Genomic DNA, 13,796 nt, shown 5'->3' with positions numbered 1-13,796 from the left:
ACTGTATGATGTTCTTTGTGTGCTGGTCTCTGTGTTTGTTGTCTGTGGTTAACAGAAGCTAACACCTCTGCATTTGTACCGTTTCCTGTTTATGATAAAAAAAACAAAAAAAACAAAACATTTTTAAACTTCATCTAAAGCGGGTTAGAAGCATATAATAATTAAACAAACATATTAAGCGAAAGTAATATGAACAGAAAATGTCAGTTATGGACAAAACATCATCAGAGACACAAAAACTAGACTATAAAGTTATTTTGCAGAGGTATTGAAGGACAGACTGATTGAAAATTATAGGCTAACATGACCAGAGGAAAAACCACACAGAATCTTCCTGATATTAGATCATTAATTCCTGAGGATGGCCACATTTTCTAGCACAGCATCTTGTACCTGTCTTATTGGCACTGAGCTTTAAATAAAGTCATTATTTTTGATCAAATTTTATAAGATAAAATGATCTATCTTCTAATAAATTGTCCAGAAATTTAGACCAAACAAAACTTGACAATAAAGTTTACTTTGACTTGACCTACTTTGACTTAAGATACAAGCATCATCATAATTATCCTTAGATCCACCACATTCAGGCCCATATCCTTGGTAATGAGACCTCCTGTGTTCAATCTACAATTCAGACTATCCAGACTCATTCTCGTCTCACTGATGTTTGTCTGCAACCATCTAACAATGTCTTCAGCTCTTTCAGTCCATTGTCCAAGAAGCCACTGTCCACTGTAACATGATCCCATCTATCTGAAAGTTCATACTTCCCCCTGCCAGAGTAGAAATCTACAGTGTGCTTTGTGTAGTACCATCACTGCCCAGACTCCATTCAATTCACTTTTACTCATATAGCACCAATTTATTTGCCAAGATCGGCTGAACATGCCTAATATCAAAAGTTGAGATTGTGTCTGTCTCCTGAAGTGGAACTGGAACATAGTTCTGAAGAACGAGGGCTCTGCTCCCCATTATACTTTAAAATTCTCTAGGAACCACAAATAAACCAAGATGGGTAGACGGCAGTCCAGATGTGTTCGCCATATGTTCTTGACCCACATGCAGGCTGTGTACAGGCAGGAGAGGACCCAAACGCAAACTCACGGAAAACAGGACTGAACTCAAAATACAGCTTTATTGCTGACAGAGGATAAAGGCGATACAAAATAATATGAAACTAAACTGGGAAGTACTAAGGAACTGACTCACGAGGAAACACACGGAGGGGCACACAGTCATGAGGGAGAACGCGACACAGAACTGAGGGAGACGCAGACATAAATACACAGAGGGTTAATGAGGGAAGTGGGAGCACACGGGGAACACAGGTGACACTGATAATCATAACGAGACACGGCAGGAGTAAATGCAACACTGACGGGAGACTGTCAAAGTAAAACAGGAAGTACACAGAGAGGAAACAAGGGTTCACAGATACACAGAGGGGCACACAGGGGGTAACCAAATAAGGAACATCTTAACTAAACAACCTAGGAACCAAGGCATAAATAGAGAACAAAATACAAAACACACGAAAACTAAGAATACTGGGCCAACATGGCCCAGGACCATGACACATACAGGTTATTAGAGTGGTGAATGTGTTGGATATATGAAGTGTATAAAGAGACAACTGTAAGACAATGGGTCTTTTTGTCATCTTAAAGGTCTGTGTCAAACCACAGCAGCTGCTTCCTGTTATATTTAGTTTGTTCTTGTAGTCTGAAGTTGAAGAAACTTTTCACCACAGAGAGTTCTGGTTTGGCCAATGGCAGTGTTCATTTTGTGAGAATTTGTTTGCTTGGTGCACTGCGGTGAAGTGTGTCAGACGGCACTTAAAGAAGGTGGCATCTTTGTGGCTGTGCATGTTCTTCTTACACAAACACCTACCAGTTCTACGCAGTCGTTTCATGATTCTCAGCAGAGGTTTAAAAGAGTGGAAAAAACCTCTGAAAACCTGCTGCTAGTCACAAAAGTGATCATTTAATGTCTGTATAATGAAACAATTAAAAAAAGTGAAATAGTATAACATTGCATTGTGTTTGCTTTGTTCTACAGAAGGTGATCCAGCTGTAATCTATTCAGCAAGGAGAATTGAAGATGTTAGTTATGAACACATAATCATCACACCAAAGATGAAAAGAGGTAAAGATGATCTTTACCTTTAAGTTTTTCTGTTCTCCACACAAAGATCAGCAACTCAGATCTTGACTAAAGCTCAAGATTTCAAACTTCTTGGCATAATTTCAGAAAGAAATATATATATATATTTTATCTGTAAAGTTGCACTATTCATTCGAAGTGCAAAGCAAACTGTAAAGTCAATGAAAAAATTAAATTAATTTAATATACCTTGACTTAAATTACCTTAAACAGAAATGATTTTGTTCCAGTGGGTCAAAAGTTATCACAAGTTTGCACAAGAGCTTTGGTTGAAATGTGGAAATTACAGGATAGCACAAGAGATATGTTAAGTGGAAGCAGCTTAGCATATTTCCCCCTTCGAGCACGACAAATGTAATCAAACCAAAATCCAGTAACACCGTCTCAATCCTGATATTTTAGTAAACTTTGCTGTATTACACCATGTGCATTACATAGTACCTGCTGCAGTTCAGTAACATTTGCCACACAGTGGAAACTGAGAGTTTAGGGCTCATTAACAGACCAAAATAAATCTATTACTGCACTGAAGCAAGGCTGCTTTCTTTCACACATGACTGCAGCATTTGACTCAGTAGATCTGATCATTTTTTATCAGCTGCTGATTTCATATATTTCATTCATATATTTTAGAAATCAGCTTTTTAGTCAACATAGGTAACTTATCATCTAGCTGTAGCCACCACACAGTTCAGTGTTAGGTCCTCTTTTTGTTCCTCTGTGTGCACTTAACTAGGTCAAATTTCACTCACCTATGCCTTGCTTCATTGCAACACCACCGTGCACCACTGCTCACCTTTGTTCTCAGAAGTCTCGCTGCTCGCCCACCCAATGAATGAGAGACAGAGAGAGAGAGCTCTTCTCGCACTGTTTCTATGCCAGAAGAGCAAAAGATTAGTTAGAAGACTAGTTAGTTCCATATTTTGAATAAATGTTTTGCCAGGTCCGTCAATCCACCCAGTTTCTTTCTGCTTCTCCTGTTCAGGATCATTTGCATGGTTGAGCTTATCCCAGCTTCTAGAGGTCACCAGTTTATGACAGGATATTCTTGAATGAGGCCAAATCTTGCAAGAAAGACACAAAATAAGCAACAATTATGTGAACAAAAATTACATATTAGACTTTTAAATATAATTTGATGCAGTTTAGTTTATGAGTTAATTGTTTCACCTCTGTGGATTTCAGGTTCAATTTTTTTGAATTGATTGAAGTCTGAACTGGGACTGTGTGTGATGCAGAGAGGTGGAGATTGGAGGTCTTGATTGAACTACAAAGCTTGTAATCATGTTTCCTGTTGTTTGAACTGTGTTTGTGTTTAGACTTTAAACCAGAACCAGACGTCGTCTACTCTTCGCTAAGGTAGCCCACCAGTCCAACCACTGACGTCCAGCTGCTGGTCTCTATCTGGTCCCCCAGCACCTCAGACCAGAGGACATCCACATGTTAACAAAGTTTTTATTTTCTTTTATATATGTGCATGTTTTTTTTCACTCTTTTTTGATTAAAAAAAACTGAAATTATATATTTTTTTGCTGACACAGAACCATCAGTGCTAATATAAATATATGAATGTGTTTTATAGACACTGTAACTTCACTGTTATTTATAATAAAAATATGAGAAATAACTTGCTCTTGTTCCCACAGCAAACAGGTGTTTCTCTGCAGGATTAAGAAACCTTTGTTCTCTTGTGTTTCTCACGTGGTTCTGTGGTTTTCACCAAGATGTAAGATGGAAAATTTGACTTGTTCCGGTTTGGTTGTGGCTAACCGACGCAGACATGTTTTCACTTCAGAGAAGAAGAAGAAGAGGAAAAAAACCCTCATTAAACCTGCAGGAGAGCTAAACATGGAAAGAGTTCTTACCTTGATGTTCTAATTCACACTGAAACCAGCGGCAGCAGCTGACTGTTTGATGTTAAGGAAAAATAATAATAACAACCTAAACATTATTTGGTTGCAGATTCGTAAATGTGATTCTTTACAATTAATATGTATTACAAATCTCAAATTTGGGACTTTTTTCTACTGAAGAAAAACAAGTTAATTCCAACCTTCTAGTTAACTTGGACTACAGGGTGCTTCATTTTGATAAACAGATTTCTTTTTTGTTCCTCCTCCTGGGAATGATTCTGTCTATATTTCTCAGATATCTACAAACAAAAGGTCTTCTACTCATTTCCAGAATAGCCTTTGACCCACTTAGTACTTTAACATGAATCTGGAGAGCTAAAGTGTTTGGAGATAAACTAAAAACCAGTGAAGATGTAACTCATATGGAACTTCCTTCTGGATCTCATCTGCTGAGCTGACACTAGAAAGGTCATGTTGAAAATTTGCTGCCATCTAGTGTTTAAACTTCAGCTTACCAGTGAAGTAATTTGAGTTAAATGGCCTTTGAACAGTTTGGTGGTGCTCTCAATTGGTGCTTACTCTCTGTGTGTCACTGTATCACTTCCTGTTCCTTTTACAACACACAGTTTTGTGTTGTTTATCTGTGTAGCTGTTTAAGTAAAAAACGTAAAATAAAATCCATGTAATCTTCACATGTTTTATTCAAAGCAGATTCTGCAAAATCACTTGCTAATTAAATTAGCTAGTAGCAAGTATTCATTTGCTATAGCTCGGTAGGTGGTGTAGGTCACCTTGAAAGTGAAAGATTGGCAGTTCAGTCGCTGACTGCAACGACAGCAACTATTCCTTTTCAAGATTTTTTGGACTATGTGGTTTTGTTGCTTTCAGGCAGCTGAGCTGACCATTGTGTTGACATCTAAGCAGCTTTGTTAGCTCTACTAACATTAAACCACTTCACAATCAACATGAACAAAGGATAAAAATTGAGAAGAAAGAAGCTTTATGTCTTTTCATTTTTACAAACCAACAGATCATGTGTTCACATACAAAACACACATTTCCATTTGTACCATCAACAAACACTCAGTGCGAAACCAGTTTGACCAGGATACTGACTCACACACACACACACACCTGTTTTCCACCAACACAAAGCTGGTGAAGATTTGATGAATAATCAGAATATCAAATAATTATTTTAAGGTAACAATCTCATAAAGGAAAATTCTTTCTTGAGACTCACGTCACAAACACAAAGCTGACTTTTCTGACCTTTTCACCGTGAACAGTAACAGTAATCAGTAACTCATCAACTGCTCTGAGCAGCCACATTTCCCACATGGTCATATGAGCCTTCAAAGTTTCCCAGGATGTTTCAACCTGGACTTCTTTCTGTTCCTCCTGCTGCTCGTTTAGTTTGTTAAAACAGTGAAACTGTGATAAAGATTTTGTCTCTAGATTGTGACAGGTGTAGTGGGTGCTGTAAAAATAAATTCATTAATATTAATTATAATATTAAATCAGGTATTTTTTTTAGCCTTAATGATTTGATAACTTAAGATTTGATGACCTAATGAGGGAATCACCGGTAAGTGTTTTTTGTTTGTTTGGGTTTTTTTGCATTAATGTTGTTTGTGGATCGTTTTTTCTACTTTTTAAAGTCTATAGATGTCTATAGATGTTGACACTTGGAGTAAGTGTTCTAAAATGTGGTCTAATGTCGTTGTAACCTGTTTTTGCAGAACTCAAATTAGTGTTTTTAAGCCATGATAATTTCATAACATATAATTTGATGATGTAATGAGGGAATCAATGGTAAGTGTTTTTTTTTTTTATTCATGTGTATGGGATCATTCCTACTGGATTTATGATGAATGCTTTGTTTTGTTTTGTTTTTTAGTTTTAACATATATTTTGAACAATCAATGTTGTTTTTGTTGGTATTGTGCATAAAGGATTACAAAAAGCCTCTTGTTTGACTCCTATCTACCCACATTGCACATAACATTTTACAATATGTTTAGAGACATGCGAGCTAATTTAATTGACTATGTGCACGTTAGCATATGCTACTTCCGGTGCGGAAACTCCTGTGGGGAGCTTTGTTTCCGGTGTCCTATTCACGCCTTGTTTACGCTCCAAAACAAGTTAAGCAAATGAATGAATCAAGCGGCGATTTACATTTCTATAGATGTCTTGGGCAATTACCCAATATAAATGATGAATATGATATGATATGAATGATAAATGATGTTCATCGACTTGTCGATATTTTTCCCCGCGCCTCAGGGCAAAAGAGAAAAGGGATTCAAATGTTATATTTCTCAGCTGTCCCTCGTTTATCGCGGGTGTTATGTTCTAAAAATAACCAGCGATAGGTGAAATCAAGAAGCCAATTTTATTTTTTGACGGTGCAAAACGTTTCGTGGACATCGTGAACATACAGCACTGCACTTCAGAGTCACACTGCTAGCGATCGATGCAGCAATTCTGTACTGTACAGGAGAGACGTCACGGAGGAGATCGTCTGCAGCGATCAGGACACAATGTGATGTAAAAAAAAAAAAATATATATATATATATATATATATATATATAAGCATGCATGCAAACTTGCACTAAAAAATCTGCGAAACAGCAAGGTGAAAGGTGAACCGCGTTATAGCGAGGGACCACTGTAATTTTGAAGGTGAGTCACAACATACCCTTCATAAATACTAATGTATAGAAACCGTTACCAGCAATCATTAATTTTTTGTGTGGCTTTTTTCACGGTTTGTTAACATGCTGTGTAGGTGTGTACTTGACTAGCTGATATCAACATAACGGGGAAACATCTGGTTTGACTATTCTTCACCTGTAGTTTGAATGCTGAACATTTGTGTTATGTAACGGCTGTGTGCAGGCAGGAAAAGGACCCAAAGTGCAGACTCCAGAGACAAACGTAAACTCAAACAGAACAAAAGTAAGAATCCAAATAACTTACACGAGCAGACAAAACACACAGCTAGATAAGGGTAGATCACAACACGGACAAACTGAAACACAGGGCTTAAATACACTGGGAAGTAACGAGGGGAATGAGACACAGAAGGAGAGCACAGCTGGGGCAAATCAGAACTGACGAGACAAGGAAGCGTAAACTGAACACACTGAGATAAGACAGAGACCTTCAAAGTAAAACAGGAAACACATAACACAGACTGAACAAAAGACACAGACATGCAGGCACTACAACAGAGGGAACAGAGATGTGGGACCAGGGCAGACACTGACACTGACTGGACACGGGGATACAGCAGACAGGGGAGACAGCAACCAAGGATTACACAAAGACAAACCATAAGACATGACTCATGAAAACCCAAAGACTAGAAATTATAAATAATATAATAAACTCAAAAACCCTGGGTCAATGACCCAGGCATCCTAACAATTTGCCTGTTTAAATCATAAGACCAGTCACTATACAGAGATACTTCTGAATGTGACCTGTCCGAAACCGGAAGTGACGTCATTTTTGCAGAAATGTAGTTTTTTTTTACCATCAGGACCTCATGAGCCTATACTGGTGTTTTTAAAAGTTATCTTTGACTTTATGACTTTCTGTGTCGTTTCTGGGATGCTTAGGACTCATATTGCACTGCTGGAAATAGTTTATTTTGATGCATATGCTGCTTTTTTGCAAATTTGCATTATAATATTTATTTTCGTTTTTCCTGCAGTGTATAAAAATTGGTGTATTTCAAAAATAAAACTATGAAGACACTCAAAATAAACTTCCTGTGGTGGGAAACTATTTTGTGCAACTTTTTTGTATTTACAGTTTTGAGGGATAAGCCTCTTAAATTTCTCTAACTAGAAATATATGTTAAAAAAGCAAAAACGATTTTCAATTTTTTGTAGTTTATTGCACTTTTTTGCAATTTATGTAATTGCTATGCACTTAATGCATACATATTATTAAAATCTAGGCTATAATGGTTGTATTGATGTATATCAACTTGAAATGCTCCCAAAAATGGCTCCACAGCATGTAAAAATATAATATAAGCTCTGGCGGACTTGGTTCTATGGTAGGTATTAAAGGGTTAAACATCAAAATTGATCATTAGATTTTTTTGTGACACAACAGTGGTGAGTGTTCCCACCTTCTGCTCTTTGTAACTTAACGCGATCTTTCAGTTTTCAAGTTTTGGACATCAATTTTGGAGTATATCTTTGCAGTAGCGATTGACCGCAAAGTAAAGCTACCGGATATGTACAACCCCACATCCGGTCTCAAACCAGGAAGTTAGCATTTTCTCGTGCACAGGGTCAATTCATTGGGCCAAGTTGATCTCAATTCACAGACAGACAACTTCCCACTAAACAGAGTGTGTTGAGAGATTGTCTCTACATATCTATCTGTTTAACTCAAACGTGTTGACTTTCTGTTACTTTGTACATTTATTTGTTGTCAAATACTCTAGAAAGCAATCTACAAATTGGATTGGAAATATGTATGTATAAAGCTAGAGAATGTGGTTTCTAAAATGTTGCTATGATGTCACACAGGTGTGTCGAGGGTTTGTTGCTTCAAGTGGATAATTTCTCCATCCTGATGATCAGAAGATTGTGTCAGGGATCCATCAGAACAACAGTAAGAGTTTAAAATTACATCTTTCAGTCTTTTAGTTAATCTGACAGGTTGACTGAAATCTGTGGAATAACCAGTTACTGTTACCACTAACTGGTTCAGCTGGTTACAGATGAATTTCATGTGGAGTTAGTGTGAAGCACCTGATTTGCTGTTGGCTGGTTTCATCTGTGAAAAAACATCATATGAAATGAATTCAATGTGTTTTATCATCTGAAGAACCAAAAGCTGTCAGACTTTATCTGACACAATATAAAGAAGAAAATCACCTCAATCACAAAGATTGTGAACCAGTTACTCTCCTGTACTGTGACTGAAGTCCTGTGATTTACAGGAAGTAAATCACAGGACTGCACGCTCTCTCTCCCTGCTATTATTTGCTATTATATACTATTTGCTGCTGCCTGTCTCTACATGTTTACTAAGTGTGTGTTTGTGCTGCTTCTTTGTCCTCACTGTAAACAGTACTGAGAGACTCCTGCACTGATGTTTCATAGGAAACTCCAAACAGCCTCACTGGTTCTCCATAAAGAACAAAGATTTGCTCTCTGTGGCGCCAACACAACTTAAATACAATCAAAGGTGGACAAAGTTCTCAGGAACAGCTGTGGTTTTATGGAGGCTACAGCTAAATGCTGCCTCCTCCATAGTTCACCTTTTTATTATGACACATTTATATGTAGTTACGCAAACTTCCCCCTAACACGATAACATGATTCTTCCCCTCTTTCTTTAACAATTATGGGTCATCAAGCAAGTAGCGCACAGACAAATCTTTTACCATAATCAGTGACTTAATTTAAACCTTGAATTTAATCTTAGTGTATGAAGCCCAGATTCTCTTATTCACTAGAAATACCAACAGACCCAAAACAAAATAGATTATCACAGTGAGATAACAGAGGGATGTCTGCTTTACTCTGATCTGTTTTGCTGTTTGTTGGTGTTTTTGTATTTGTGTCTGCAGGTGAGATTTAGAAATGAAACAGTGTTTGGTTTACAAGTTAATGGTTTACAAGTTAATGTTTCTACAAGTTAATGTTTCTCAATGAACTAAACATTAACTTGACTTCTCTTAAACTTATATCAAACTTATATCAAACTTTCCCTGCTTACTTTTAAAGGACCATGTTGTTATCTTCTTGCCTCAGAGGAGGAACATAAACGGAAAACTAATCAAACTTTTACTTTTAAGAAAGCTGGAGGTCTCAGTTCCTGTTTGTTGTTTTTAACACACTTTCTCAATTTCAAAGTAGTTACTTATCATTTGATCCCTTGGAAGACGACAAGACAATTTTAAGATGACTGCATTTTATCATCATTTACCGTTTAGTTCAGTAACAGACGCGTCTGTTGTTTGTCAGTAAATGTGAGCGACTCTCTGACAGGCTGTAACTTGTGCTGGACAGTCTCCTGTCCCACATGGTGAGACGCTGAATTATCAGAGCACAGATCAAACATCCAGAGCACCTCTGCTTGTTCCTGTTCATCACAGACATGAACCTGCTGAAGTTTACTCACATTATTATACATCATACTGATCCTCACACACTGACAGAAATCACGTTCTGTCTTCAGACTGTGATGGGTGGAGTGGGTTTCCAGCCCCCACCCGTGTGTACTTCAAGGACCTGAAATATTTATTGTATTTCAGAGTTTCATTAAGATATTTGACAGAAAGATCAACTGACTGTGAGGGCTCAGAGTCAGCTGTGACTTTGTATTTGTGGCATTTGTTTGTCAAATATGTGAACTCACAGCTGATAGGTGGAGGAATGTGGTTGCTAAGGTGATGTTGTGGGTGCTGATGTCATAGATCTGAGCTGTGGATCTACATAAAACAGCTGACAAGAAAACACAGCTCAGTTTGTTCTCTGGATGTTTAGTACAGAGGTCCATTTTTATTTATTTTATTTTTTGTACTTTTTCTTTTTGCTCTTTACATTTTTTTAAATATTTTGAATATTTATTTTTATTTATTTATTTATTTTCCATCAAAATGAAAAGAATGGAAATAATTTTTTGAGGATTTCAGAGTTTTTTCTCCAGAAAAAAGTAAGTGTTTTAAAATTACATATTTGAGTATTTTGTACAAAGGTGGAAAAAGTTGTCTTTGGTTTTATGGAGGCTACAGCTAAATGCTGCCTCCTTCATAGTACAATATAGATTTTTATACAGTGACGTCATTTTGAAGTCCTTTGGCTGATGATGGTCTTTAGTATGTAGCTGATGATTGATGATGAGAGAGGTTATGTTTGTGTTGTTCTGTGGAGATCATTCAAGAACTGAACCTGTTAAACACTCAGACCTGCTTTAGATTTCACCGCTTAAGTTATGACTTATTCATGGTCGTCCTACAAAATGATGCAAGTGTGGAGTATGAATATATGAGTCAAAATTAAATGTTTCAGCTTTATTTAAAACTCAATTTTAACGTACTGTTGTCATTTTTAAACTGAGGTTCTTTTATTAACTGAAAAAATCAACAGACTCAGACATTTACAATAATTTAAGAGTCAGATCAGCAGAAACCCAGAATGTCTGCTGTAACTGCATCACTCTGCTCGACTTTGCTGATTGTCCAACCTACCAAACGTCACTCTAACGCGACTTCCTTAAGAGACATCGAAAGTGTGGCTGAAAATCAAATGTCTCAGCTTTATTTAAACCTCAAATTTAGCCTCTTGTAGTCAAGTTTTAAACTCAGGTAACTGAAAATATCAACAGACTAAACTTTTATAATAATCTTAGAGTCAGATTATCAGAAGCAAAAACAAGGAAATGTCTGCTGTAACTGCGTCGCTCTGCTCGATCTTGCTGTTTGTCAGCCTCTTCGTGTTTGTCTCTGCAGGTGAGGTTTATAAACCAAAGGGTGTTTCCCTCTGAGATGAAGAGGAATAAACATCAGTCTGGTTTACAAGTTACTTCCCAAACAATTAGTTTCATACTGAATCAGTTTGTTTGTGTAAATGTCACATGGTTGGGTGAAATAACGGGAATTTGATCGCATGGTCAACTGTGACCATTAACAGCTATACTGTTAAAATGACAAATGTCAGTCATTTACTTGAATTTCTGAACGGAAAGGTTTCAGTGGTTAAATATTAGGTTTGATTACCTCAGACTCAGACTGGCACAGTGGAATTTTCTTTCTGCCTGATAAATGTGACAGAGTTAAGATCTGTGCTTGGTTTTTATGACTAGTGGCAGAGATTATGACAGAGACAAAGAAGTGTAATATGTGTGTCAGTGTGATGTGTTGTAGTTTCAGGAGTCAGTATACAGCTACAAAGCTTTTAGTTCAGTGTATACAAACAGCTGTAGCTCCATAAAGGCAGCAGAGACTCACAGTGTCTTATAATGAGAGGCTGCTTTCTCTCACACATTATGTTCACTTATTATCAGAACGTTGTATAAGTGTTTATATAACAGAGTCTTACATTCATCTTATTTATTTTATATAATGCTACAAACAGTGAATATGTGTGCTTCTCATTCTGATTGGCTGCTGTCGAAGTCAGCAGCCAATCAGCAGTTGTACTTCAACCATTAACCTCTCTGCTCTGTGTTGTTTCCACTTTCAGATCAGAAAAACCTCACAGCTGCATCTGGACAGAACGTCACTCTGACATGTCGAGCTCCAAACAGCAACAAAGGAGCTGTAAAGTGGAGCAGAGCTGACCTTGAACAAGAATATGTTGTTTTGTACAGGGATGGTCACTTTGTTCCAGATGAGCAGCATCCATCTTTTAAGAACCGGGTGGATCTGCAGGACAGACAGATGAAGGATGGAGACGTGTCTTTGATTCTGAAGAATGTGACGATTAATGACACTGGGACATACGAGTGTCGTGTCGTCCAGAGAGTCAGACAACCTATGAAGCTCATCAACAGCATCTACCTGCATGTTGATCCTCCAGGTGAGTGAGTAGAGTTGAGTGTGTATGTGATCAGAGGTGAAGCTGCTTCCTGGTTGTTGATGTTTGTTTCTAAAGAAGACACCTCACACCTGTTTCTCACCTGCAGGTCAGACAGGAGGACACACAGAGGATGGATCTGTTGGACTGATTGTTGGTTTGATTGTTTCTGCTGTGCTTCTTGCTGCTGCTGCTGTTGGTTTTCTGATCTTCAGAAAACATAAACAACGGCAGAATCAGGATTCAAACCAGCCTCCTGTTCAACTTCAGCCTGTTTGAAATGTCTCAGAGCTTCTTTCATGGTGATGCTGAATAAGAGAAGTCTATATTACTAATATTACTATTATTATAGTAATATATTACTATTACGAAAAACAGAAGAGAGATTCCACAGCAGAGTGGAATGTTTCAATAAAAAGCTAACTGTCCCACAAGTAAGAAGGAATAAAAATAAATAAACATTATTAAAAGTTGCAGGTTAAAAATGAATGAATTTTATTCTCCAGCATCTGTGTCGGAGTCCCAAGAAATCAGACCTAAAGTGATCCAGGAAGGATCAAAGACATTTTAATCTGCACGCTGAGAAGTTGGCAGAAGATACTAAAAAATGTTGGAAAAGGTGTTAAAGCCTACACCTTTACTGTTTTTAAAATGTTTTTTTTGAATTTACTTCCAACACTGAGCATTTTTCACTTCTGATGTATTGAACAATTGTAAATTATTAGTAATAGCAGTAATATTAGTATTCGCTTTGATGATGTGTGATAAATATTTCAAACACAGGTTTTCATCATCATTTGCATGTTTGGTCTGAGGCAGCTAAATTAGTTTGTAGAGAAAAATGATGTCAGATTTGTGTTTGTGGTTACCCGCTCATATCAGTTTAACATGTTATACTCTTTACATTTCTGTGGACAGACATGAGTTAATATTTTCAAACAATAATTAAAACATCTTAAAATAAATACAAAAACATTTTATTTCAGTTGACGTCAGGAATTGTTTGTAAAGTCATATTTGCTCTTTCAGGTTTGAACCAAATGAATCCTCATGTGCAGATAAACTGTTACTTAATTACAGACACTAACTGATCAATCATCAGTCCGATGGTGCTCATTTGGCAACTATAACTGAATGGATGTTCTGACAGTGTCATAAAAGCAAAGACAGAAATGTAACAGTCAGATGTTTCCTCTGATCTGTGAACATTTATTGAACTTT

At 37.1% G+C, this 13,796-nt stretch overlaps 1 protein-coding gene across 2 annotated transcripts in view; it reads left to right on the top strand.

The window, feature by feature from the left end:
* LOC148103474 (butyrophilin-like protein 2) overlaps nt 1-12,892 on the top strand; it is a 47,966-nt gene extending 35,074 nt beyond the window's left edge. Inside the window, exons 1-3 of one of the 2 annotated variants that reach the window (XM_087838860.1) lie at nt 11,440-11,509; nt 12,243-12,578; nt 12,685-12,892. In XM_087838860.1, the coding sequence (XP_087694986.1) occupies nt 11,440-11,509; nt 12,243-12,578; nt 12,685-12,854 (576 nt within the window). In that variant the 3' untranslated portion in view covers nt 12,855-12,892. Of the gene's footprint in view, nt 1-11,439; nt 11,510-12,242; nt 12,579-12,684 lie in introns of those variants that run through there. The other variant, XR_015718576.1, reaches the window with a different exon arrangement.
* The last annotated feature ends 904 nt before the right edge of the window (nt 12,893-13,796 follow it).

This window comes from Neolamprologus brichardi, chromosome 3 (genome assembly GCF_056152115.1).
Source record: "Neolamprologus brichardi isolate AB-2024 chromosome 3, ASM5615211v1, whole genome shotgun sequence".
Lineage (NCBI taxonomy): Eukaryota > Metazoa > Chordata > Actinopteri > Cichliformes > Cichlidae > Neolamprologus > Neolamprologus brichardi.
Note: the sequence above shows the minus strand (reverse complement) of the source record. Positions and strands in the feature narration are given on the sequence as shown.